Source organism: Glycine max, chromosome 12, assembly GCF_000004515.6.
Source record: "Glycine max cultivar Williams 82 chromosome 12, Glycine_max_v4.0, whole genome shotgun sequence".
Classification (NCBI taxonomy): domain Eukaryota; kingdom Viridiplantae; phylum Streptophyta; class Magnoliopsida; order Fabales; family Fabaceae; genus Glycine; species Glycine max.
The window spans coordinates 40940936-40968569 of record NC_038248.2 but is presented as its reverse complement, the minus strand read 5'-3'; the positions used below and the strand labels follow the sequence as shown (position 1 = coordinate 40968569).

At 33.1% G+C, this 27634-nt stretch overlaps 2 protein-coding genes across 3 annotated transcripts; one reads left to right on the top strand and one right to left on the bottom strand.

Moving 5' to 3' along the window:
* Positions 1 to 2846: 2846 nt before the first annotated feature.
* On the top strand, positions 2847 to 9803 carry LOC100792346 (WD repeat-containing protein 13). 2 transcript variants are annotated; one of them, XM_006592896.4, is made up of 12 exons: positions 2858 to 3235; positions 3931 to 4046; positions 4837 to 4909; positions 5626 to 5773; positions 5874 to 6011; positions 6317 to 6456; positions 7391 to 7438; positions 8291 to 8401; positions 8491 to 8672; positions 8763 to 8884; positions 9229 to 9305; positions 9378 to 9803. In XM_006592896.4, the coding sequence occupies exons 1-12, from the start codon at positions 2996 to 2998 to the stop codon at positions 9501 to 9503; spliced, it is 1521 nt and encodes a 506-aa protein (XP_006592959.1). In that variant the 5' UTR covers positions 2858 to 2995; the 3' UTR covers positions 9504 to 9803. The 2 variants fall into 2 exon arrangements, with proteins under 2 accessions (XP_040863587.1, XP_006592959.1); XM_041007653.1 differs by having other exon boundaries at positions 2847 to 3235; positions 8491 to 8884.
* Positions 9804 to 12432: 2629 nt separating this feature from the next.
* LOC100791823 (RNA-binding protein 28) lies at positions 12433 to 21834 on the bottom strand. The gene is made up of 19 exons (XM_003539587.5): positions 21654 to 21834; positions 20841 to 21033; positions 20675 to 20735; positions 19974 to 20010; positions 19157 to 19287; positions 18920 to 19015; positions 18725 to 18830; positions 18358 to 18491; positions 17695 to 17834; positions 16859 to 16909; positions 16689 to 16771; positions 16531 to 16585; positions 16332 to 16446; positions 14791 to 15289; positions 14500 to 14713; positions 14335 to 14405; positions 13521 to 13689; positions 13291 to 13420; positions 12433 to 13203 (listed from the first exon to the last, which is right to left on the bottom strand). Exons 2-19 carry the CDS (start codon positions 20937 to 20939, stop codon positions 12518 to 12520), a joined length of 2877 nt encoding a protein of 958 aa, XP_003539635.1. The 5' UTR covers positions 20940 to 21033; positions 21654 to 21834; the 3' UTR covers positions 12433 to 12517.
* Positions 21835 to 27634: the final 5800 nt, after the last annotated feature.

Genomic DNA, 27634 nt, shown 5'->3' with positions numbered 1-27634 from the left:
ACTTTGATTCACTAATTCACTTGACTGATAATTCACACACAAGTGATGCGGTACATTGATAGCCTTTTATATGTAGACATTACATGTTAATTAGTAAATTTCAGCAACAAAAAAAAAACATGTTAATTTGTAAATTAAATAATATTTAAGCAACAACTCCTATTAGAGGCGCTGAGGCAAAATTTCTTTTAAAAAGTTATCTTAAAATACGTTTGGATAAAGAATTTTAATTATTTATTAGAGAATTTAGATTTTTTTAATCTAAAATTTATTGTTTGAATGTTTTTTTTAATAAAAAATTTAAATTTTTAAAACAAAATTTTAAACAATTAAAAATGTAAAATTTTAATTTTCTTCTAAAATGTGAGAAATTAAAATTCTCTTGATATAAAAAACCTTTCAAAATATTAGTGTATTTTTATTATAACCTTCATCCTCACTTTCATCTGAAAGTTTCTAAAATTTTGTTCTCGAACGCACGACTCTTTCTTCACGCCAATGATCATATTTCTTCTTCAAGGTCTGAGCTCGCATAGCGCGTCGATTGGGTGTGAGCATATGGGGATACTTAAAACTGCACTCGCGAGTTAGGGAGCAGCCGTTGCTGCCTATTACGCGATGGAGGTGCTCGCCAGCGCGAAGGATCTGTCCATGTCTTGCGTCGTTGACTAGATGTTGTGGTCGGGTATGGTGGTGTACACCATCGTATCCCGGTTCTCCTCCTGTGACTCTCCACATGTCGCATCAATATTCTTCTCTTTGGAAGCACACCAACCATTTATTTTCTTTTACCCTCGCAATTTTTTTTATCCCAACATAATTTCAAAAATAAATTTTTTTTAATTGAAACACACTCTTAGTTAAAAAATTTGGATAGATCAAGATTGAAAGCAAATTAAATTGGCAGCAAATTAAATTTGGATAGATCAAGATTGTGAATCTTCTACGATATGTATGATCAGTTCAGAGTCTATATGTAAATCAATTGTATATCAAGATTTTATAGCAAAATCAGTTGTTGTTTACACCAAGTAGTTATCAAGAGTCTTAATTAGTAGGAAATTTCTCGGTTAGTACGTGTATATCATGAGTCTATATGTAAACGTAAACTCTTTGGGCAAGTGATTCTAAAGACATATATATAGTCTGAATCAATTCAAAGATTAAAAGAATTAGAAGACCAGTTTCACAAAATTAGTTATCAAGAAAATGATTCACTGAGTGAGGCAGTGTATCTGTGTATCTGAGTTAAACACAATCTAATAGGGAGAGACCCACTTATCCTACACAAGCTTTCACTAACATCCTTCACTGAAACTCCCTTACACATATCAGTTTTACTTGACCACCTTGATTTCACAAAAACTCTTCTCAGACACAAACCTCAACTAGCCCTTGAGTTGACCGCTCCAAACACACTCTTCATCATCTAGCTTCAGCACAATGCCATGTAGAGATTGTTCATGTGTTGTTGCAAACATATGAAGATTTGTGCTTGATGAGTGATCAAGATAGGAGAATCCCTCTCCACTATGCAGCTATGAGAGGATGAACAGAAGTAGCAGCAAAGCTTATTAGAGCAAAGCCTGAGTCATTGATGGTGGATGTTGGTGTGATGGTTAAAACACATTTCAGGATTTTCAAATCTATTCTGAAATATTAATATATTTATAAATCTAAAAATATATTATGGAACACCTAATTCATATAACAATTTTTTTTTTCTGAAATAGGCATAGTGAAACACATATTTACATTTATATTACGAAATATTTTATAACAAACTTGTAAATCCTAAAATATGTTTTAGAATATATATACCAAATTAATGTTTTTGAATTTTTTTTTCCATACATTTTTGGATTAAACACCCTTTCCACAACAACAGTTCTGATTTTTCCCCTTTTTTTTATTCGACTTTAATAACTTATATATTTATTCAAACCTCAGCCTCTTCGTGGACCCAACTTCTACTTGCAGGACTTCAAATGTGCAAAGAGGATAGGGAGGGAATGATGAAAAAGTTGCAATGGGAAAGGAATGTGAGGTGTCAGGAGGTCCTGTAGGAGAGATAGGGAGAACATGAAACTTATAATATGAAAATGGTAGTTTAGGGTTATTCAAAAAATTAGGAATTGTAGGAAGTAGGCAGAGAAGTGAAGAAAATAAATGTCCAAAGTCACAAGCACCTTGGGCTAAATTGAACTCAATATTAATATCAATAGGTTTGGCTTAAAGTTAAAAAAATTATTTTAATTTTGTCGGAACAAAAAATAGATAATTTTTTTTCCAAAGAGCTAAAACCGAATATTAGATATTTTACATAAAAAAATATATTTTAACTTATTTAGAAACATCTTGAGGAAAAGTCAACCATACAAAAACACCAATGTTCATTGACTTCACAAATTTATACGGACAAAATCTTTCTTTCTCCTATTTTATTAAATAATAAATAAATAAAACTAGATTATGAATTCATTTAATTTACTTTCTTCGTGATCGACCAAAATTTCTTAAAATTACTCATTTTGATGGATCTAATATCTAATCAAGAGAGAATTATTAAATGATAAGTATGATCACCAAAATGAGGATAATTATTTAAGCTGAGTGTATTTTAAACTTAAATATAAAATATTATGTTAAGTTGAAATAATTTCACACCTATTTAGTGATTCTATTTTATGTTTTTACTCACATAAAAAAATATATCATTTCAAAAAATAAAATACGCACAGTACCTTATTTTTTTCTTCCTATTATTACTGTTTATTTTTACTAGTATAGAAAGATAGGTGGCATTTTCAGTATTTTTTCCCCCCAAATATTTAATTATTGTTTATGTTTATTTTTCCCGATTTTTCCATTTAATTTTAATTTCTCTCTCTGTATTTGTTTCATTCGAATCGAACCTTCACGCATTAACCGTTGCGAAGTTCGCTGGAGAATCGGGTATGGCCACCGCTCTACGATGAACACTTCATAGGACACCATGGCGGAGCAAACCAGCGCCGCCTTCAACGACGGCGAACCAGAACCGCGACAAAACGAACACCACCAAAACCACAACAACAACAAGAGCAACGACACCGACAACGAGAGGAGTACATCAGATCCAGAACTATTCTGCTGTTTGCTTCAGCCAGCCACCGCCGAGGGCGATCCCGAGTACATCGGCATTCGCCGCCTCCTCCTTTCTCGGAAGGCCGAGGCCGGCGTTCTCCGCCGCAGAGTACGCTCCGTGTAGAATTTCTAATTTAATCATCAGAATCTGAAATTTGAGATTGTTATAAGTGCTTCTAGCTTAGTTCTCTTTCTAATTATCGTGTCGATCTCGTTACTTTTTCGTGCATTTTTGTCCTCTTAGTTTCGTTTCTTTTCCAGATCAATCGTGATAGATTTGCATTGTTCCCGGTGATAAAAGTCTTTTTTATTTTCAATTTTTCTTCCAATGTTATGACCTTTGGCAGTGTATTGTTACATTTTGACTTTTGGAATATAGGCTTGTTGACTCTCGCGTTCTTAGTTCTTACAATGCTCATAGCTAAATACCGTTCTTAACTGTGCTCATAGTTTTGATTATTTAGCTCTTTTTCATCAATCGTTACAAAATTATTTAATTATGTTGAGTGCTGGATTTATTATTATTATTATTTGAACAGTGTTCAGATACAGTCCATAGTGTTGTTAATCAGAATTCGAGTTTTACTTGGGTAGTCTATGTTGACCTTTAATGCCAACCACATTTGATACACGGATTATCAAGGTGAAACTTCAATTCTGATTGGAGAACAGTACCAAGCACATAAGGAATTGTATCTAAGTTTTGTCCTTGTTATTACTATTATTTGTGATTTGTGATAGTGCTGTCTCCTTTGGCTGTGTTGTTGATACTTTTTGACTTATGGACCTGTGATTGTGTTGAAGGACTGGAGATGCAATGGCAAAACTTACGTGGCGTACCGGAATTACATAAGTAGGCCTAGGAACTGGGAAAGGGATAGTTTACGCACCCCAAGTCTCCAGAGTACTCCAGGAAACAGGTTGCTGAATTTTTTAATTGAAGTGATGAGCCCAAATATGCTTAAATTTGCATCACATGATTTCTTAAAGGTCCACCAAACAGGATAAAACAAAGAATCAAAGATGCCCATGATTGGATATGGGGCTTCAAAGTGATCTGGAGGCGTAGTTGGACAATAAATTAAACTTTGATCTGTAGGAAAGTTGGAAAATTTTGAACGACCAATGCTATCAATGGCGGAAGGCCAAAATTCTGCCATATAGACATGCCATTGTGGCCTATGGCGCTGCCATAGCAGGCCTCCCTTCACAAATTGCCTATGGTGGTTGGCAAAAAATCTGCCACACCATTCCGCCATAGTGGACATGGCGCTGCCATTTAACAACACTGAAGGACAGATGTTGATATTCATTCAAATTGCACTATTTTTCTTCACATATGTAGGAAAGTCATGACCATCTGTCTTAAACATATTTACATGATTATGATTTATCACTAGCTTGTGTAATTTTTTTTCACTATTCTTTTTTCTGTTATTTTTTTAGGTTAATTTAGGAAGATATCGCATTTTCCAACATTTGCAACAAAATGATCTTAATTTCTATACATTTTTTCCCTATCAATTGCCTTCATTTCTTATTTTAATGTGAATTTCATGTACTTCTTTGTATGTAATTCTTCAATTTCAGTTTCTGTTTGAAATTATAACCACATTTATGTCAATGCAGCTTTCTCATTTATGGTACTAGTTTAAATTTATGTTTCCATACAATTCTGACATCAGGATAATTTACTGGTTGATGCATCAGTGGCCGATGGTTTCCATCTCCAACTCCACACGGGACCCGTTGGTCTGAGGTGGACAGCTTGAGTTCTGGGCGGGTAAGTTGTGCATTGTAGGTTTTGTTGTAATATACTTGTTTTACACATACCTCTTGCAGTATTTGAATCGAAACAATTGGGATAGAGAAATGCCATATCAATTAAAATTATTAACAGATAGACATATTCTGTTAATGCAATTTATACTTTTTAATCTAAGGGAAAAATGTAGAAGAGCTAAACAAAGCATTCAGAAACTAAATTAGACACATTGGAAAAAATGCTAGATAATTTTGGGTTAAACTTAAAGCTGTTAGAATTGCCCATAAGTGATACAATATATTCTTCACTAATAATTGGCTCTGAACTAACCCCATATTTGCTGGGTAGATTTGGCTGTCACTTTCTTGATATTAGTAAGTTTTGCTCAATGCTTATTTTGCTATTGTATAATTGTACAAGTTGCTGTCAGTCAGAATAAATATACCTAACTTTCCTGGATAGGGGGAAATTTACATGTAACTCCCTTATTTGATTAGATGTTGCATAAGACTACACTGATGAAATAGAATGACCATATCTTTAACAAGATAGTTACAAGTATACTTAGCATGTTTATACAGTGAAGGGATGTGGGTTATGCCATGATAGTTTGGAGCTATACTTAATTGTTTTGAAATTGGAGGAGGTTTGTACAATTTAGATGCTTTGGATCATTTATCTTCTTTTCTTTTTTTGTGTCATTTGTCGAAATTGTGTGTTCATTTACATTGTAGGATCTGCAAAATGCAAATCCAGTATATAATCATAGAACAAGTTTTGGCTCAAGTGTAAGTGATTCTGATCGTCCTAGACATCGTGGGGTTGAGGCTGCCTATTCTTTTGTTGGAATGCATTGCATCTTTGATCAGTGCAAAGCCTCTGGTAGAGTCCAATCCAGATTTTTCTTTCCATTACCCTAGTACTAGTCTCTGTTTTTACTTGGTTTTCGTGGTGGAATAAACCTGAAATTTTTTATGTGTAGTTACGGTGTTGAAGTTTGGGCACATGAGTTCTGATCTACTTGCTTATGGGGCATCAGATGGAACCTTGACTGTGTGCAGTGTATCTGAGAATCCTTCAGTCATCAAACAATTAAACGGGCATTCCAAAGATGTAACAGGTTGGATAGATTGTCTTTGTTTCTTTGTTCTATATTTAATCCTGTATGACATGTATGGTCATTGGTTAAGTGCACTAAGGCAATATCATCTAATGTATTATTTTTTTGACGGGAGATTATGGATCAATAAATCTTGCTCTTCATATTTCCAATTGGAAATCAAATTAGCCAGATATAAAAAAAAATGGTCGGTCATTGACCAAATATTCTTTCTGAATTTGTTACTTATTCATGCTTATCAAGATTTCCTAAATTCTAATGCTCCCTAATTTATTAAATGACTTCGTATGCTGGTTTATTTTCAGATTTTGATTTTACATCAAACAATCAATACATTGCATCGTCTTCATTGGATAAAACCGTGAGAGTATGGGAGATAGCAAAAGGTATTTGCATACGGGTGATATATGGAGTCTCTTCACAATTGTGTATCCGTTTTCACCCTGTAAGTATAAATGGGGTGTGTGTGTGTGTGTTTTTATGTATAAGGGTTTGTGTTTTATGTATAAAGTATGCTAGCCGTCCCACCTCTTCAGAGGATAGCATTGCTTGCTTTCATAGTTGGACAAGATACCCTTGTCTTAGATTTGCAAACTTAAGATATTCTGGTAATGTTTTTGATAATTTCATCTTATAATTTTTAATTAGAATGAAAACTGACATTCTCTGCCCTTTATCTCTTGCTTTGTGTGCATTTCAATTTACTAGATTCTCACTCTTCTGTATATCTTTTTCCGAAAGTTCTAATTATCTAATAGTCATTCTTTATACTAAGAGAAGTGATAAAATTGACTTTCCTAGATTGAAGATAGCTAGATTTTTTAAGGGTAGAATCGAATCTCTCTCATAGTTTGCAGAAGGACAGAGACATTCATTGTGGTCTTGAACTTGGATTTACTTGTAATTTTTTTATTACCTCTCTCTCTCTTGTCTTTTTTTTTACTCTACATGCATTGGGTTTATTTTTGGTTGCTTGGTTTTGACGCTGCAACAAATACTAATATGCTTGAGTCAAACATAAGATAATGAGGGGAGAAGGGGGCTGCGAATTTAGTATGTAGAATTTTTTTGTATTTGCCACATCTAGTGAAAGTGAAATATTCTTCTCTAAGAGATAGGATGAGCATGAGTGGAGGGGAGTTTGTCTGTCAGGAAAGATTGAGGAAAATGACAACAATTTGCATCATATATCTTTCTTCATCTCATCTCATTCAGTGAAACTTAAATATTCTTTTGCAATTTGTTTGATTTTTCCAAAGGTATGGTTTCCTATATCATTATGCGTGTGGATTTCAATATTTTATTTGGGTAAATGAATTTATTCTTTTGCTTGCATCCTTCGTTGTTACTGAAGACTATTTTTTCTATATTTGGTGCAGGTAAATAACAACTTCCTTTCAGTAGGCAATGCAAACAAAGAAATCAATGTAAATATGTTAATTTTTTTCATTTATTTTTTATAAAGAAGGAAGTAACATGTTTGACAGCTTAGCTGAAGCCTCTCTATTAGAATGTGTTGATCTTAGTCATTTCCATTTTTGCTTGGTAAACCTGAAATGTCTTTAATGTGGCATCACTCAGACCTTAAATGTTACTAAAGCAGCATTGTGTTCAGTTTGTAAAGTATTGAGAACAGTTTATTTTTTGTGTAGTTTGGTGCCTATGGTTATGCTCAGAAGTTTCAGAGAGAATGGAGTAAAATGAATAGGGAATGGAAGAGACTTACCTTCCTGTGTTTGAATTTTAATGAGGGAAGAAATGGGAAGATTTTCTGGGCTATAAGTGGTGCACTTTAAAATTTAAGTTTAACATTTTATTTTAAGTTACTCAATTTATGAAGATAAAGTAGTAAATGGAAAGTTTTTAAAATAAGAGTAATCCCTCATTATCCCTCAGTTAGGAGGGAATAAGTAAGATTGTTTGGATGGGAATGGGGGGAATGGCTCTACACACATTCCCTTCCATAAAATTTCAAACTCCTAAATAAGGATAATTATTCCCTTCCCATAATTTCCTTTCCACTCCCCATAATCAAACAGACTCATGGATCATATGATTGGGCCAATTGATAGGAAGAATGTTTCTTTGTTCAGACACTGAAACATGTATTTCAATTAATGATTTGATAAATATTCCCACTATTAACTATTTGTAGCTTATTTACTATCTCTACTCCTTTTCCCTATAAAATCCTATGCTATTATGTTTTGCCATTTTTTACTTACATTACCTGTTATGGTAATTTATTATTTTTCTCAAAAATTATTTGATGTTTCCAGGTGTTCAATTTTAGCACTGGAAGGGTAATTAATAGATCAATATTTGACAGTGAAGTTACCTCTATGGACCATGATCATACAGGACATCTTTTATTTTGTGGAGATGCACAGGTGAGCTGCTCTATATATGCACTTGTATATCCTAATTGTTATTTGTTAGGTTTATCTCATTTTCTTTAGGTACTGGATTGTATGTGCAGGGATGTATATACTCAGTAAATATGAACTCCCACACAGGTGTACTATCTCGCTCTCATCGTTACCGAAGTAGCAGCAGACACAAATCCGCTGTCACAACAGTGCAATATCGGAGTTTCTCTCTACTGGCTCGGGGACCTGTGTTGTTGACTTGTACCCAGGATGGAAACCTGTCTTTCTTCAGGTTCAAAAATAATTTGCCATTAATCCCAAGTGCATTCAGTTGTCTTTTTGAACTCATTTTTCTTTTGAGAACTAATGTTGGTTATTATAGTGTGGCTTTGGAGATAAAAGGTTATTTAACTCTTAGATGCTCGCTCAAATTAGCTCCACGTATACACAAAATTCAAGCTTCTTTCTGTCCTCTTCTTTCCCTTGAAAAAGGAGAATTCATAGGTATGTTGGCATCGTTCTTGCATTCTTTTTTTCCCTCTCTCTTCCATCTCTTAAAGGACTTTTATTAAAGAATAATGCTTCTTTTATTAAATCAAATCAAACCCAAACTCCAACTGTGTCAAACTGGAAAATAATTCACATGCAGTCATAACTCAAAGATTATGTACTTCCTGTATTTGTCAATGAAATGTATTTATCACTAAATAATGCTTATGCTAAAACTTGAAAGCCCATGAAGGCACTGACATGCTTCAAAGTGCAAACCAAGTTTTCTGAAATATGTATGACTGAAGCTACATTACAGTTGCTGTCTCTCTAACTCTATCATCTTTTATCATGTGAAGTTGCTGGAAGTGAGGACTCAAATGTCTATTTCTATGATTTAACGAAGCCAAAGAATACATGTGTGAACAAGCTACAGGTTAGTCTTACTTCCATCGAAGGTATTAATGTTATGATGAAGCTCTAAATGAATGAATTTTTTCTAATGCAGGGTCATCGGTTTCCTGTAATGGGTATTGCCTGGAACCATGGAGAAAACTTGTTGGCTTCATCTGATTTTTATGGCATAGTAATTGTGTGGAAGAGAGAAAGATCACATCAAAAGCGAAATACGTAACAACAGAGGTTTAAAGCGTTTATAGTTGAGGACTTGTGAAGATAGCTTTCTTTGCTTTGTTTTCCTTTTTCTTTCACTTTTACCATTCTCCTTTTGTATTTTTTTTGTGCTATTATTTTTTTTTAATTTTTGCTGCAATGTACTTTGTACCAATGAAGTGAGAATCAATTAATCACCCACAGCCTCACAGTAAACGGAGGAAATTATATTCAAAAAGTGTTCTGTTTTGCGAGGAAGAAAATGTATTCTCAGACATGATAGGGATTTTGTATACGAATTATGAGGAATATATTTTGGTTTGACATTGTCCTCTATGTAATTTTGTACAATCAAAGAATAAGGAATTTTTGTCTGAATTAGCATTTATTGGTTGAATTTACGAAGTAATCGTGCTAATTGTTCACGAACTATTTTGTTTTAACATTGTCCACATACAATACGGCTTTTTTTCTTCTTCTGAATTAGCATTTATCAGTTGAATTTTCGAAGTAATAATGCTAATTGTCATGAACTAGGCTCCCATCTAGCAACGGAATTTCCAATTTGTTTCTTAGAAGTAGCACACGAAGTAATGGTTCGATCAATGTGAGTCCACGTAAACTTGCATGGTTCTACAGGGATCCCCAATTTATGTCCCCAATTGATGTTACCCATCTATAAAATTAGAAAAGATATTTCAACATCAGTAAAGAAAAAGTTTGATTATAATGGATTTCTCGGTCAATAAAGAAAGAATTTACTAGGTTCATAAACAAGTCAAGACACTTCTCGAAATTCTACCAAGGGCACAAATCCAAAAGGAAAGTATTGGAGAACCTATATTATCAGGTTATTTTTATTTTTGATAAGAAAGAAATGGAATGGAATTGAACTTGATTGAAACGGTATTCCATTCCATCGAACATCTCTCTTTTACCTTTTCCTTCTAATTTGGAGGACATGGTACTCAAACAACATACTAATCTTTTCTTCTTCCATCAAAAGAGTACTTAAACAATAAGACAATAACTTTACTCCATTTCTTTTTATTCTCCATCCCATATCCAAATAGTATGTCCAGTTTTAAAGAAACCAGGATAAATGTTCAAATTAACTGCACAAATATTTCCTAAGTTGTTGTTTCCTAACTAAACATCACCTTTGACGTCATTTTATCCACCTCCAACAATATAAACTGGTAACTCTGTCATTTGTTTACTTTCTTGCTTTGCTTATACAATGGAAAAACATGACTAACAGGATTACTGAAATACTAACAAGTTCAGAAAATTCAATATACCCATTTGTTTCTGTCTGCGTGTGCAGTTTTTTCTTTCGACAGTAATTTCAAAAAGCCTCAAGGAAGACAAAGGAATGGGATAACACAAGTCTTACAAATCAGAAGTACACTAAAATTAGATTAAGAAAATTAAAAAACCATTCAACCTATGACAAAATATACACTTCAATTTCCGTATCTGCACAGTTCAAATTGTGGAGCATGTGTGATATTCCAATGAACCACTCGAACCAATCAGCACCAATTACATAACATGTCTTTTGCCATATATATATATATATATATATATATATATATATATATATATATATATATATATATATATATATATATATATATATATACGTACACAGTTCATTGTGCTAATTCATAGACTTAGTAAAGCAGAAGTATCTGAAGGGGAACTTTCATATGTAAGAGCAGTACAGTATATAGTGTAACTGCAAAAATAATGCCCATGAAGTATAGCACTAAAGCTGGTATATATGGAATTTAGGTATAAGACATGGAGAAAAAGGAGAGGATTCCAAGCTTGTAGAAGTCAACTTTGATTTAGATTTATTTGAATATAGTATTAAGTTCAATTTAATCTGATTAAAAATGGGTTAAATTAGATTAAATGATTCAATTTTTATTTTTAAACAACTTTGAATAAATAAAATTATTTTATTCATTCTTCTATATTCTTTTTTGAAACTTTATTTTTTACCCGAAAATATAAAAATACATGTAAAAAAAGAAAATATGAAACATAAAAATTATAACACCCTTTCAATGAGTAGTTTGTAATTAAAAAAAATAGAAATTTATTTAATCAATATTTTATTTAAAAAGAAAAATTCAAAAGTAAAACCTTTAATCTTATGCATATTACACAAACCTAGGCCAACTTTAGTGATTTTTTTCTAATATATAAAAATTAGCACATTAAAAATATTAACTAATACAATGCTTCCTAATACCTAAACATTAGCACATTAAAAATAGAAACTAATACATTATAATGTTTCATAATACATATAAATTACTACACGTTAGAAATAATAACTAATAAGTTGTTAAACACTTATTAGTATTGAATTTAATGAAGATATTAGATTCAAAATATTTCTTTCAATTGATTTTGATTATTTACTTTTTTATTTGACTACAAAAAGAGCAAATAACATAAATACTATTATAAAATAGTTTTACATAATTTTCTAATCACAAATTATGTATTATAACTTTATTGACTTCTATAATACTTTGAAAGTCATTCTAATGATAATTTCTAGTTGATTAATGGTGTACAAGAGACAAATGAAATAAATGTAGTCATAATGTTCTAGTTGATTAATGGTGTACAAGAGACAAATGAAATAAATGTAGTCATAATGGCATTAATAAGTGAAAGAGATAAATCAAATAAAAAGGTTGAGTAATATATACATCACAAAATAATTTTTCTATGCAATGATTGGTTGGTTGAACCAATCAAACACTTAATCAACTAAATTTTCATGAATTTTGACCAATGTTAACTATTTCGAAATAATCTAGCCACAAAATGATTTAGATATTTTGCACACACATTCCTCAAACATAACAAAAAATGCCAGAAAAATGTTAAACACTTAAATTTTAAATTATTGTCGGAGAGAAAAAAAAGGAGCAATAAAGTCACATGGCTTAAATTATCGGAAGCAGTCAAAAAATAATATAAGTAACAAAATTCATATCAAGAAATAGTAAACTATGATTGGAACCATTTCCTAAGCTGTTTTGAATGTCTTTTCTCTCCATCATTCTCTAGGGAACCCTTGTGTGAGAACTTGGATTTATATTGTTCTACAAGCATGTCAAGCTTGTCTACTACGTCCTTCCCTACTGAACCTTTATTCTTCTTAAGCCGTTTCTTTAAAACCTTTTGGCCAGCTTCTTGCTCTTGGTTTTGCATCTTTCTTTTTCTAAACCCCACATCATCTTTATTCCCTGATTTTCTTCTATTAGAGTCAGTGGCAGTGTTTTGACCTTCAAGTGATGCACCACCATTGTTATGGCCATTTTCGTTATTCTTTGGCTTCATGGACAAGGCTGCTTCTCGATTTTCTTTCAGTGCCTTTTTACTCTTATTGTTGCCCTTTTGTCTTTTGGATTTGTGTCCTTGTGGGGATTTTCCATTTGCCACTGCAACACCCGATTCACCATTTGTATTCAGTACTGATTCCTTTGCTGGTTCGTCATGCTCTCGAGATTTTCGTTTTCTGTCCTTTACAGGCTTGCAACCTTCTACCGTGCCAGGGTTGTCATTATCCATGGCATTGTTGTCAACTTGAGGAGTCTGATGCTGAGATTGTAGCTTTGCCTTCCGAAGTTTAAGTGTTTGAACATTATCAAGAGCAAACTCCACAATCGGCCGATGTTCGGGACCAAAAGTTTCTGTATTCAATGAAAGACAATATTAGATTAAACAGAAATGAGGGTACAAAAAGTCTCACTCCCAGAGAGATAAGAAATGGTTTTCACCAGGATTATTGTTAAGAACTCTCAGAGCCACAAGGGCATGCTGATGCTCCGAAAATTCAACAAAGGCAACTCCCCGTGAATAGCGCTCCTGAGCAACATTTCCTTTCTTTTCATTTTTCAAAAACTTTATCTGCAGAGTATACAAATAATGTTGAAAATATAAAATGGCGTTCCTAAGCCTTTAGAGAAACAATAATTGACAACTTCAAGTCATGATCTACTTAACCAACCTGCCGAATTACAGGTTTTTGCTTGGTAGCTCTAGAGACAACTGCATCAATGCAAAATTTCTTGAGTTCTTTCTCATTCATTGACTTAGGTAAGTTGTAGATAATGAGTCTAGTTCTCGAAACATGAAAATTGGGAGATTGAAGCTTTGTCTTCTTTTTCCTTTCCAACCTATGAAATTTCCATAAATAATGTTAGAACACTAACACCAGCTGAAGAAATTACACTTGAGCAGGAAGATAATATTTATACCACCAGATTTATAAGATCAAATGCAACATACAATAGGGCAATCAGAATATTATGCTTTGAACAGTAATGATATTTGAAATTGGATTGTGGATCTATGGCTCATATTTTATTTGTTTGTGGATCTTTGCACAAAATTGTGCAAGAATTATCTTTGGTGTATTAGAAATTATATCTTCCTAGCTTTTCAAGAGAGGGCCTTTTCTTGTTATCTTGTGATTTTTCTCAACAAAATTATTAAGCATGAAAAGAAAACAAGGAGAATAATACAATACAATTGCTTTTTTCTCTCCTAAAGTTCAAATGACGTAAAGGTAGCACAGATAAAAAAAGGATTACCACAATATAGGGAGAATTAAAAAAAAAAACCATAATTGTCCACAACAACTTGACATGAACCATACATGACTTGTCCCTCAAATGCAGCATACAGTAGTCTATAACCATATAACAGTTGTGAATTAAAAAAACAATTACTCAAGTGCTGCCCATAGCAATTATAACCAATTAGATGTGAGTTAAAATTATAATAAATGCCACTAGCACTCCAAACCACAAAATACTCACTCTAGGCGTTTTAACATATCGCTGGCTGAAACCCCTTCAGCAGCTGTAGTTCCCTCAAGAATAAGTCCCTCCTATTACAATATAGCAGTACATGCAAATGTTAGCCCTATTAAATATCAAGCATCAACAGCCTGCTCCACATGAGTTACAAAGGAAAAAACAAACCTTTGCCAAGTAAAGATTGCGGTGGTCATGAACCTCATTTTTTGCTTTCTCCAGTTCCTTGTCATGTGCTGATTTCTTATCCAAAGCCTTCAAAACTTTTAATGGTCTACCCTTCAATAAAATACCCATCCCAGAAGCAGCCCTGGCAGTTGAAATTACAGTATTAGCTGCTTCTACAGTTTTAAATTTTAGAAAACCAGTCCCTCTGGGTCGCCTGCATAGAAAGTAAAAGGAGACTATGAATAATGCCCTGTGAAATACAGACACAGAAAATAACACTCAAGCACATACTTGGTAACTTGGTGGAGAACAGGAACAAAATATTCTATTTCCCCAAATCCAGAAAATCGTTGTTTCACTTCTTCATTATCACATTCAAAGGGAAGATTACTTATAAAAACTGTTCTCTGCAAATCATCTTCTGTTCCCTTAGGATTTAATAAGTTGTTTCTGCTGGAAATTTCAGGCTTAGAAACACCTGAAACCTTTTCAGACTCATTAGATGCTTTTTCATCTGCATCCTTAACAATTTCATCAGATCTTGATCCCTTGTTTTCTTTGATCAACATAGAATCATTGTTTACAGATGTTCCTTTACTCGAGGATGTAAGCAAGTTGTTAAGAACCTTTTTTGCAATGTCTGCTTCCTTATCAAAATTATCTTCAGGAGGGGTGCCTTCTTCCTCCATGGCACTAGAGTAGTCTGTATCACTATCTCCTTGACCAGATCTTTTATCAACAAGCTCAAAATCTTCATCGGTACTATCCTCATCACTCATGTTTTGTTGTCCTAAGGAAATCGTAAAGAATGTCTTATTTACATAGTTCAGATTTAAAATGAAGGTTTCTAGCATACTAAAATAAATAGAACAAAGATAAAGTGTGACACTTATGTAAAGCACCGACGGTGTATTTGAAGACTAGAACAATAATGAAAAAAATTCTCAACAAATAACATGAATAGCATAACTCAAAATGACCCAATACTTCAAATGTTATATATTTGTTGGCCATGAAAAGGGACATAGAAAGGGACATACACAATTTACCAGGGAAATTTCAAAGGCTAAAAAAGAAGCAATGAGCTTTGATTTCAACATAGAAATAGTTACCAAATCCCAACCTATTGGTCAATTTCGAAATTTCAGAAAATGCCACCATCCAATGTTCTCCAACAAATTCTATACCATAAGTTTGTAACAACTCAACAGCCTGGCTCCAATTATAGTCACTTAATAATTCAATAAAGAATTCTATAACATATACTCAGTTACTCTCCAAGTATAGTAAAGAGTGAGCTACATTACATAAAAAGGCACTAACTTTCTATTCCACAAATCTACCCAACAGCTGACTAGCATAATGGTAAATGAGGTTAAACACCAAATCTACCCAAACAGGTGAACAGTGGTGAGACTAATCCCAATTTTTATTTTAATGGTAGAGCACTTACAATCACCATGTTTTAGCATACTTTACTTGATTAAGATATAGATAAGTAACCTTGCAAAAAGTTTTAAAAATAATATTTATATCTCTTAAAAATAGTACTATGAAATAATTGGTAATAAAGGAGAGCACTAAAAGTAAGTATACATTTACGCATTTAAAAGCCAAAAGCACTTCATTCCTTTCAACTGATTATGCAATCCATCCTCAAGTATTAAGCAATGCATGGCAAGCAACAATATCAAAAATACTGAATTTTTAAATTAAGATGAATAAGATCTACAATGAAAATAGCAAACCTACATAACTTTGCTCAAGTCAAATATGGATATGAGTGGCTGATGGCAGTGCCATTTTCAAATTTCACTGAATACAAAAATTACCTTTCTCTGAGGCAAGAGCATTATTTGTATCACTGCTAAATATCTTTTTTGAAACAGCCCAATCAACAGCTATGAGTCGTTTTGCAAACTTTGATCCATTGAGCTTTTGAATGGCCTGAAACAGAAACAGGCAGCTTATATGCAGGTTATTTCAGAACACAAACAGTAGGTGAAGTAAGACCTTGGTAACAGTTCATACTTTTTCCGCATCTTGCTTGCAGGTGAACTTTACAAATGCAAAACCCTTAGACAGACTGCAAACAGGAGAAGAGGGGAAAAGAAAAACAGTGTAAGAAAGCATTATATATAATAGTATATTGAAACTCTTGAAGTCAAGGAAAAGAAAAATGAACTTACTCTGTGTTTGTCTTTTGTGGAATAAATACATCCCACACACATCCTGCAGATGAAAACATATCTCTTATTTCATTTTCTTTTGCCTGCATCCATGTTTAGTCAACTAGTCAGAAGAAGTTAAGTCCTCCAAACAATACTTATTTCATGTTTTTTAACTCTATGCATCAAACCTTGAAAGGAAGGTTTCTGACAATAAGCTTCCATTTCTGAGTCTTGGAGCCCTGACCCACATACAGCAAAAAATTGTTAAGAAACTAATATCTCATTCATGATCATACTCAGAAAACAGGGAAGTAAACTTCACCTACAAACAATTGAAAATCAATAGAAGAAAAGCACACAATAGAGCATAAACACAATGAAGTCTATCTTCCACCACCTAATAGATTATTAGATGATTCTGACAAAGTACAGTCTACAGTTACTAAATGCATTCCAACCAGGCTGAAAATTGTCTTCTAAGTCTATATATAGACTTCCAAATGGTGGGCAGGGTACATACATTTTACCCACAACTACTACTTCATAGAACAGATTTTCATGTATCAGAGTTAGACACTCAAAAATGGAGACAACAATTACGAAAATACTTTTCTACACAAACATGGAAAACAGACTAAAACTGAATCCAAATGAAAATCCTATCAAGCCTCAAGAAGCAGCACATATCACAAATTCTCGTTATGTAACTTCCTTTATATTAAGACAATGCATGCCATATTGTCATGATTGATGGCAGAAAGAACTTACAGCTACTAATGACTTTTTCATTAAAAAAAATAAAGAAAAAGGGTTTTTATCATATTCGGATTCTAGAAAGTGAATAACGCATTCAATAGATACAACATAATACAAATTTTATGACAAAAAGCAAGAAGTTAGAGTATATGAATACAAAATGGTAAAGCTTCTCACAGCTGACAGTTATTCATATACAAACGATTCTTTTCTGGAGCATGATGATATTATACTCTGACTCTGGTGAGTTCTATGACAAGCACTTTACCTCTCCACCCAGTTGGCGCACCCAAATGTTTCCCCCTCCTATCTCTTTTCTATGTAACGTTGCAACAGAAGCTCGGGCTGATTTTACACTTGTATAAAGCACAGCTGAAGCATCTAAAGTGCATCCATCTTGCAGGAGACCTGGAAAAATTCCATAATGACCCCTATCATCCCAAGCAGGATAAAGACTCTTTAAACAAGTAATACAATGGATTTAATCTTGTTGAAGAACATGGAAAGCCATATCTTTGACAATTTCAGCGGATGAACAAACTTCAAATGTCCTTATCAGTACTCAAGATGATTACATGGGATACAATACAACTAAATGTTTGTTTAAAAAAAAAAGGGTTTAGCATTAAAATTAAAACAATAATATTGATAACTGACCAAGAACATATACAAGTACAAGACAGGAGCAAATCTACATTATTATCAGCTTCACATGCTAACCACAAGATGACTTTACACCAAGTACACAACACTGGTAAAATCTGACCCAACAAGAAAGTTAAATACAGCCTATTAAAATTATTCCACAAAGAAAAACAAATAGATCCTTTTATACCTTTTTTAATATAACTAACATATCAAACCATTAAATAAACTTATCTATTTCATTAGCATTATATATCAAGGTCTGAAAAATCAAATCCACAGTTACCATGTTGCTCGAGATCTTTCCTTGAAAGAGGGTACTTAATTGAACACACAGTGCCAATCTCTCTAGCTTTGCCGTGAACTTCTTCAGCCATATCGGAATTTATGAGACCACCAAATATAACAGTTCTAGCAACCCTGTCAAAAAGGGAAAAAAAAATACAATAAGGAACAGCATTAGATACAAAACATGCATTCAAACATAAGAAACATCCATAAGTTGGAATCAGATAATCTCATTAGTCATTTCCACTTAAACACAGCCCTGTTAAAATCAGCTTCCAGGGATTTTCTTTTATTTCTCTGGTAACTAACTGGTTTAAAAAAGTTGGATTAAATACAATTGCAGAAAAGGAGAGAAGAGTAAAAACCTCTGTTTTTCTGAGCAACTACCCTCATCTGGTACATCATCACAGAGAGCTGATTTTTTCGTTTCTGTGGGCTTCCTCATGTTTTTTTGTTTACTGACTTGTACTTCTATACAAGAAAAAGAATACATGTAAAAAAATGAAATGAACATATAAATGAGAAGCCTATAAAAATAATTGTATAAACAAATTCTCAACCTTCTTCCTTCAAAACTGAAACGTTCTTCTCTGCTCCAGATAATGTGCTGTCTTCATCATCGTCTTTTGGCTTTGTGAGATCATCTGTCTTGCCCTCTATAACATTACAAAAGAAAGAGGGAGAACAGAGAAGAAAGGAAGAAGAATATTGACAAGGTTAGAACCATTTACACATCTTTTCAGACATGTATCATGAAAACATCACAGTACACTGAATCAGAATTATATAGTATCAACCTTTATTTGGTTTTGATTGCCGTTCTTCACAGGGAGGACGAGGCATTGCATGCTTCACTACAATTTTCCGGCCTTCAACAGATGTACCATTCTTCAGCTCAATAGCACGGTTAGCATCTTCCTCGACGGCACTGGAGATGACAACAATTAATACAAAACTAGAAAAAGCCAAGTCACAAATTCTAATTCTAATAAAGGTGAAACAGAAGAGTCATATATCTATCTTTACATAAAATCAGAGTCAACAAACAAATTCTAATCATGGATTAATTTACCAATCACCACAACAACACAGTTATACAGCAGAGTCACCATCAAAAGAAACAGGTATCATATTATTGAAGCACTAGGCAATTAGCATATCTAGAATAAATTTTATAAAAGTTTGCCCACTGATATCCTTTTGAGTGATTTTCGTAAATCACAGTGCTTCAAGTTTTATTAGCAACTTTGTGGCAAGATCACAGACGTTTACTGAGATAGAATAGCATATCACAATCCATATTTCGATTGAGGATATTTCAACATCCATACAACCAGAGTGCATTTTCCAAAAAGGAGAAACTTTCGCTTGGTTACTGGGTATTCATACTTAATAGTAGCTTCAATTGAATGAGTCCATAGTCAAAGCATAAGAAAGAAACCAGAACAAAAGAACTGGTGAGAACATAATAACATAAGCTAAGCTAGAGATTCAATAAGTAGACAAGAGGAAAGCAAGAGAAAAGTGACATGGTAAGCAAACTGGTAAGACAACCAATCAACCAAAGACAACAACGACAACAAATTGAACTTTTGGAAGAAGAAATAAACTCACAATTGGACGTAACCAAAACCACGATGTTGGGCTGACCCTGTGGATCATTAAACAAGGATAAAAGATGTTAAAAATATACATAGGAAAATAGGAAAATATATGCTTCACTTATGTCTTCAGTCTCTACATACATATATTTTATACATGGCATCTAATTAATATACATCAGTGATCAGTTGCTAGCTGAAATTGCATTTATTAGTTCCAGTTCCACAGCCAATGCTTATAGTAATATACAACACAAAGAACCCAAACAGTGAACCCAACATGAAGGCAAATTGAACCATGTTAGCACAGCAGTTCCAGTATCACAAGTTAGCATTCTGTTACATATATAACAACCATAATACTACTACTAAACTCAGATTATATAGCTTTGGGGTTGGGCATGAAACATGATGCAACAAAATTACCACATTCTCACTTATAAGTTATAACTAAGTCTGTCAATTCAAACAAAAACAGCCACCAACTTGTGTTCAAAAGGGTAGAGAGCAGAAACAGAACCATTTATCCTCCCAATAAAATAAACTGCAAAATGCATTAAATTTCATACATTTTATCCAAACAATCCAGAAGCTATGTACATATAAAATGAATTCATCATTCAAAAAGGAAAAAAAAAAAGACACTGTACACAAATAAAGTCATCACAAAAATAAAAACTGGGTGTAAATTTTGCCTTTTCCCTTTACCCTTACCTTTCTGAGTGACTATGAAACAACGCCTGACAGGTCCAACCTCACTGAACGTCTCCTCCAACTGATTTTATTTATTGCAAAAAGTTTTTAAAAAATATTAGAATAATAAAAACACTTTTAACCAACAAAACAATAAAAAGAGGAGAAAATAAAGAATAAAGAATACCTGAGAATTGGAAAAGGAATAGGGCAAGTTGGAGACAAAAAGTGTCGAGGAGCAATGCTCTTTGCCTCCATTTTCCTTCACTTTGTTCTTCTTTCCCATCTCTCTTCACACCTTCTTCTTTTCTCAACCAAAAATTCCACGGGGATATATGACTTCTTAAAATGAGTGGTATTGATTTTGTCAAAGCAACTTGCTGTAGGAGATTAATAAAATGCATTATAAATTTCAAGTGGAGAGCAAAGTTTACAGTGAATACTTTATTTAGACCAATATTATAACAGAAAATTTCCAATCAGCCAATTCCTTTACGTTCTGTTGCCATTATACAACTCAGAACCAAAATTGACATCTCTAACTCAAAAGTATGATACTCAGGACAATGAGTTATTTCAATCTTATACCGTGTAGTCTGTATGGAAAATTTAGACAAATCACAAACAATGTGAACTCAAAAAGGGAACTATCTAAAGTTCAAGGCACTACCAATATCTCCAATAAACCTAACCATGTGTTTGGATGGAGCATTTTAAAATTTTGGAGAATTTAAAATTCAGGGAGATTTAAATGCAACAATTAGAATTCTTGGATTTTTATAATTCACTGTTTGGATATGCCACAAAGTTATATTTCTCAATTGAAAGTCCAACAACTTGAGCATTAACACAAACACATAGAATGCAAGACAAGAAGAAAGTATAAACCACAGAACTAGTTAACTCTGCTACAGCCACACGCACAGCCCAAATCAAACCCTATGAAAAGACCCTAGTCAAACTTTAGGGGAGAGAAATCAAAGTTGTGAGAGAGACGAACCTGAGAGAGAGGTTGTGAGTGCGAGTAAGCGCAAGGGGTTGCGAGAGGTTGCGGTGCGGAGAAAGTGAGGTTGCAATAAAGGCCTCAACTTGGGTTTAGGGAGCCTTGAGTTAGGGTTTTAGCCTTTTAGGAACCAAACAAGAACAGGGGAGGCTCACTCACTGTCACTACCGAGGGTAGGGTATTTTCTGATTTTTAACTATTTTAATTTTGAAATTAAAAAGGGGTGCAAGGTGAAATTTTAAATAATTGTAATTATTAATTTCATCTTCAAATTATTTTAAAATATTCAATTTAATTTAATTTAATCCTCGATTTTTTTAAAAAAAATATACTAATTTGATCTTTTTTCTTTCAATTAAGATGACGTCATCCGGGTAGTGATTTTTGTTTACTAACAGTGTTGATTTGTTGTTATTATTTTTAAAAACAAATCTACCATATCTGAGCATTGGAGGAAGCTGAAGGAGAAGCAGGATTTAACAATTGGGGGGTGGGGAGGCAAGTATGAAAATTAAAAATTATTCCGTTGTTGGGTTTGATTGGAAGTGATATTGAGAATTTGAGTTAAGTTGGATCATATGCAAAACATGGCAGTGTTACCGGGTCCTTCATCAACAAAGGGTAGGCTTCAACAATGGGCAGATTTCAAATTGGAATCAACAAATTCATCATCCTATGTTTGTGAGATTATTCTGTATCTCTTTAATCAATATAGTCATGTGTCTACTCTAGGCATTGTAGTTTCAGTTCAAAAGGGAAGAAATTATGATCCTGCAGTTGGGAGGTACAAACTCAACACAAATGGAAATAATGGGCCTTCTAAGAAGGCTTGGAGGGACTTTTTATTAGCATGAGTGTGCATCTGGTTGGACTATAATCAAGGCTATAAAAGGGTTAATGCTAACTTGTTTTACTAATATCCCCCTTCAACAAGTTATATTCTTTCTCTCTAAGCTTAAGACAACTTGGGGATATATCTTATTTCATTTTCTTTAGTAAATGTAGTAGCAACCAATAGGTGTTTCCTTCTAAGAAGGCTTCGAGGGACTTTTTAATCATCAATGATGCTATTTCTACTTGTTATTCATAAATACACAGCACAACTAAGCATATATATGGATGCATTTCCGATGTGCACTAACTTCTTTGGGGCAATGGTGATACACTTGCATCCTCCTAGCCAACTTGATGCCATATTGATAAATCATTATAGTTATTCAATGAAATCGGTTAGAACAATTACAACAACAGTCTCGTATGTAATCTTTATGCTTAAGAATCCATGTGAACTAATACAAGGCATAAAAAAGTGTACATATTGCATTTAAAATGGGTAACAACTGTGAACTATGGTATGGCAAAATCAATTCCCAATGAGCTCCAAACAAAATTTGGTAATTACCCAATTTTGTAAGGAATCAAATAAAGAGGCCCGAAAGCAGCACTACTATTTTTGGACTGAAATATAAGCAACAAACATTTTGGATTAAAATATATAATTTTTAATTAATTTTTTCCCATTTATTGATTGTATCTCCAAAATACTCTTCATTTATTTTCAACAATTTTATCTTTTTTTTCCTATACAATTAATGTAAAAGGTACTTTAGAAAATGAAAAAACTTTTTGGTTAAATCATTTTTTGTCCTTTATTTTATTTTATTTTTTTCTTATTTTAATCTTCTAATTTTTAAAAATAATTCAATTTAGTCACTATCATTCATTCAGTCAAAATTGTTAAGGATGGAATCTATGTGCTTGAAGATAATGTGTCATTCCCTTAATTGGACACATGGATACAAATATGATGACATTAAATGAAAATAAACACAAAGACGAAATTGAATCATTTTTAAAAATTAGAGAATCAAATAGAAAAAAGTTAAAGGATTAAATATAACTAAAATAATAAATTAGGGATCAAAAACCTAATTTAACCTATTTTTTAATTGAAATTATCAAAATTAAATAATGTTAACTAATTTTTTTATGGGTGTGAATTAGTTTTCTCCCCTTATATTTCAGTCTAGTCCAAAGGGAGAATTTAAGGCATTTTTTTAATTGTTTAAAATTTATTGAAAATTAAAAAATAAGAAGAGATCATCATTAAATATGATGCGTAACTTACATAATTTTGTTATTTTTAATAAATTTCAACTAATAAGAAAGAGTATATTTAAAATAATGTGTCTGGATATGTGTTCCTAGCATTTCTCATCAAATAAATTGAAGAAAAAATATTATTCGCACGGAATCACATAGTGGTTGGATTTTGAAATTAATTAATGAAATTTGTAGTATATCCAACACGAGGCACTAGCACACCTGAGAGAATTTCAGTACGATCAACTTAGTGTAATGAGATACCTCAATGATTATCCCCTATTTAACTACTAGGATTTTTTTCACATACTAAACATAGTTCTTATAGTGGCGTTAGATAAAAAAAACTAGGAACCTCCCAGCAATTCAACAATTATGACCCTTCGCACCATGTTATAGAAATTCCATTAGCCAAGCTATTACATCAGTTATAGTAAATAAAACGATTACCCTAAAAAGTCCAAGCGAAGACAATGACAAAGATAAGATTTTCCCAAACTGCATATGTGGGCTCAAAGGCACGACAAATAGGTAAGTAAGCACATGAAATGTGAGAGAGATTCTTGTGCCTATTGATAACATTTGCATTGTGACTTCATTCTTCAAGGGGACTCCACTTACAAGCAAGAGAGTAACACTAAGTGATGCAACGAAAGAGATGGTGTTGAACCTTAAGAAACTTGTAGCTGCTTCTTGGAAGAACGCCTCATTAAGTATCAACATTGATATGTGTTATTACCACCTGGCAGGTTCATTACAACACCAAAGGTCACAGTTGAGATCATTGTGGATATCAAACTCAACATCCCTCTCATTTCTTCCAATCTATTACTCTTAAGTTGTAAGAACTTATTCACACGCTTCAAAAACTTGCTCCAATACTTTTCATTTGGATCAATTGTCATCGACGACGGGACAACAATGGCTAAGGTTGTTGTCGATGGTGGGTGATCTAGTTGGTTCCTTTCATTGTTCTTGAAGCCAACATCCATCAACATGATTTGTATTTGAAGACTTCTCGTGTCCTTTGGACCGTGCTCTAGCATGTCCAAAGCAGTATAACCCATCTTCTTAATATTTGCTTCTTCTCTTATTTTGGATATCGAAAGCAAGTACCTTACAGTCTAAAAGCACAACATACATTAAGTAAGATTTAACAATTTGTGATATAAAGTCAAGTCAAGTCAATATATTTCGTTATTGCTGAAGTAATTCTTAACTAATGTTTCTCATTTTTCATTATTAGCTACTTTAGTTCCACTTTTATTGGTCAATCTCGAATTCTTTGGTGTTAAGAATTGTTTTAGCAACAAGGAAATTAATTAACTTAATTAGAGTTTATTTAGGGGTGTTTATAGCAGTGGTGTTCGCAATATTTTTTGTTGTTACTTACACTTGCTTTTTCAAAGTTATCTACAACCACTTAGCATTATTAAAAGGAAAATAAATTTTGCACTTAATTAGTATAAATGGAGAAAGGGGAATAACATATATACCTCAATTTGCTTCAACATAAAAGCCAGATGGAGAATGGTATTCCCATGATAAGAGTCTCCAAAGTTAAGAAAATATTCATTGACATCTCCCACTTGCACTAACGTTTTAAGGGTCTCCAAGTGATTCTATTCAACCCAAAGGTGCAATATAGTCTTACCTGATCCATCAAGCATCATAAGTGATTCAGGCTTTGCTCCAATCAACTCTCTTGCTATCTCCATTCGTCCTCTCATAGCTGTATAATGGAGAGGGATTCTCCCATACTGATCATTCATCAAGCACGCGTGCTTGCAATGCAACAATACATGAACAACCTTTATATGGCCCTTTGCAAAAGCTAGATGAAGAGGGGTGCGTTTGGAGCGGTCCAACTCAAGGGATAGTTAAGGTTTGTGTCTTAGAAGAGTTTTGGTGAAATCAAGGTGGCCAAGTAAGGCTGATATGTGTAAGGGAGTTTCAGTGACGGTTGTTAATGAATGCTTGTGTAGGATAAGAGTCATATGAAACTTCATTGCACAAAGGTTGACTTAGAATCGTTTAGGATTAAACCTTGATGAAAAATTCGGAAATTGATTAAGAAAAGGATGAAAAATTAGCAAGATTTCAGGGTTGGGAAGTGGCTAATTTCTTGGGCCTTAATAAGGTGGGTCTTGGCATAAAATGGATGAATGGGATGGTAAAAAAAATGTAGGCTAAGTGGTGGCTGAACAGAAAAATAGAAATGGTTATAACTCAAGCTATAAGACTCCAAATGAGGTGATTCCAAAACGAGGTGAAAGGTCTCGTTTTAAATTTTAATTTAGGCTCAAGAATCACTTAATTTGAACGAGTAAAACGAGAGTTATGATCACGAGATAATTCTAGACAAAATTGAATTTTCTAGAATTGTGGTTTAAAGAAACAAGGTTGAAGATGAAAGAGGAAAAAATCACTCTTTTCGGCAAGGACAACACACAAAGGTTGTGAAAGTCCTTTGATATAGCCAGGGTGTTCTTGAATCACTCAAGAACTTAGGAGAATCACTCTCACTAAGATAAAAGAGATAAACTCTAATTTTCTGAATAAAACTCAACTTGTATTTATTGATAAAATGATTCAGCTTATATAGAAGCTTTACATCAGATTTTAGTAATGATCCATTAACCTAAAATTACAAGAACTTAATGTCATTAACCTAGGGAATTAAAAGAACTTAATGGCTGAGTGTAACTCAAATTGTGGCAACCAAAAATCACCCCCAACAGCCATCAAGTCAACCACCATGTGGTCTCCCAAAAGGCCGATGCCTAGGTTGCCAATTGGGTCCTTATTACAACTTGAACTAAACCAAACTAAAGTCCTTTTAGTTGATTAACCAAAAATATATTTTTGGTCAGCCAACTTTACAAGAATTTGGTCATTATTTAGACAAACTAAACACTCTAAAACTCTAAAATTAAGACAAAGTGGTGTCATTTAGTCTTCCTCCATTTGGGTCATGATACAACTCACAACCTTGGACTTTTCTCCTTGAAACTTGGGCTTGTATTCAAATAGTATGAACAACACTTGTTGAAGAACTTCATTGGCTTTCCTTGCTCTAGCCCTTGTCATTGGTCCTCCAAGTCCTTCAAGTGGATCCTTACCCTTACTCTTGGTCATGTCCTCATCAAAGAGGATCTCTCCCTGTTAGAGTGTCTAACTCAGATACATTACTCAAAGAAAACTCATAAAGAACGCTCAGTGAATCATTTTCTTGATCAACATAACTCATTTTGTGAAACTAATCTTCTAATTCTTTTAGAGTGTGTTTGAATAGAGAATTTTAACTGAAGAAAGTAATTTATCCGAAAATTTAAATTTTTGTAGTTTAGACTTCATTGTTTGGATGTTTTTTTGAAGAATTTAAAATTTTAGAATTTAAAAACAGAATTTTAAACAACTAAAAATATGAAATTTTAATTTTCTTTTAAAAGGTGAGAAATTGAAATTCACTTCTTACTGTCTTCTTCAAGAAATACCGTCTGAGCTCGTGGAACATAGACCGGATGTGAGTGTAGAGGAACACGTATAACTAACACACCAATCATATCTTCTTCTTTTTTTCATTCATTTCTTTTTACCCTCATAATTTTAATTTTTTTATCCAAACACAATTTTGAAAATAAAAGAATTACAATTGAAGTATTTGAAATTCTTAAAATTTTAAATTTCTTAGAATTTTAAATTCTCCTATCCAAACACACTCTTAATCTTTGATTTAATCGAGAGATCATATGTATTTAGAAACACTTCTCGAAAGAGTTTACTTATAGACTCATGACATATACTATCCAAGAAATTTCCTAATTCCTACAAAGACTCTTGAGTTGACTACTTGGTGTAAACTATAACTTATT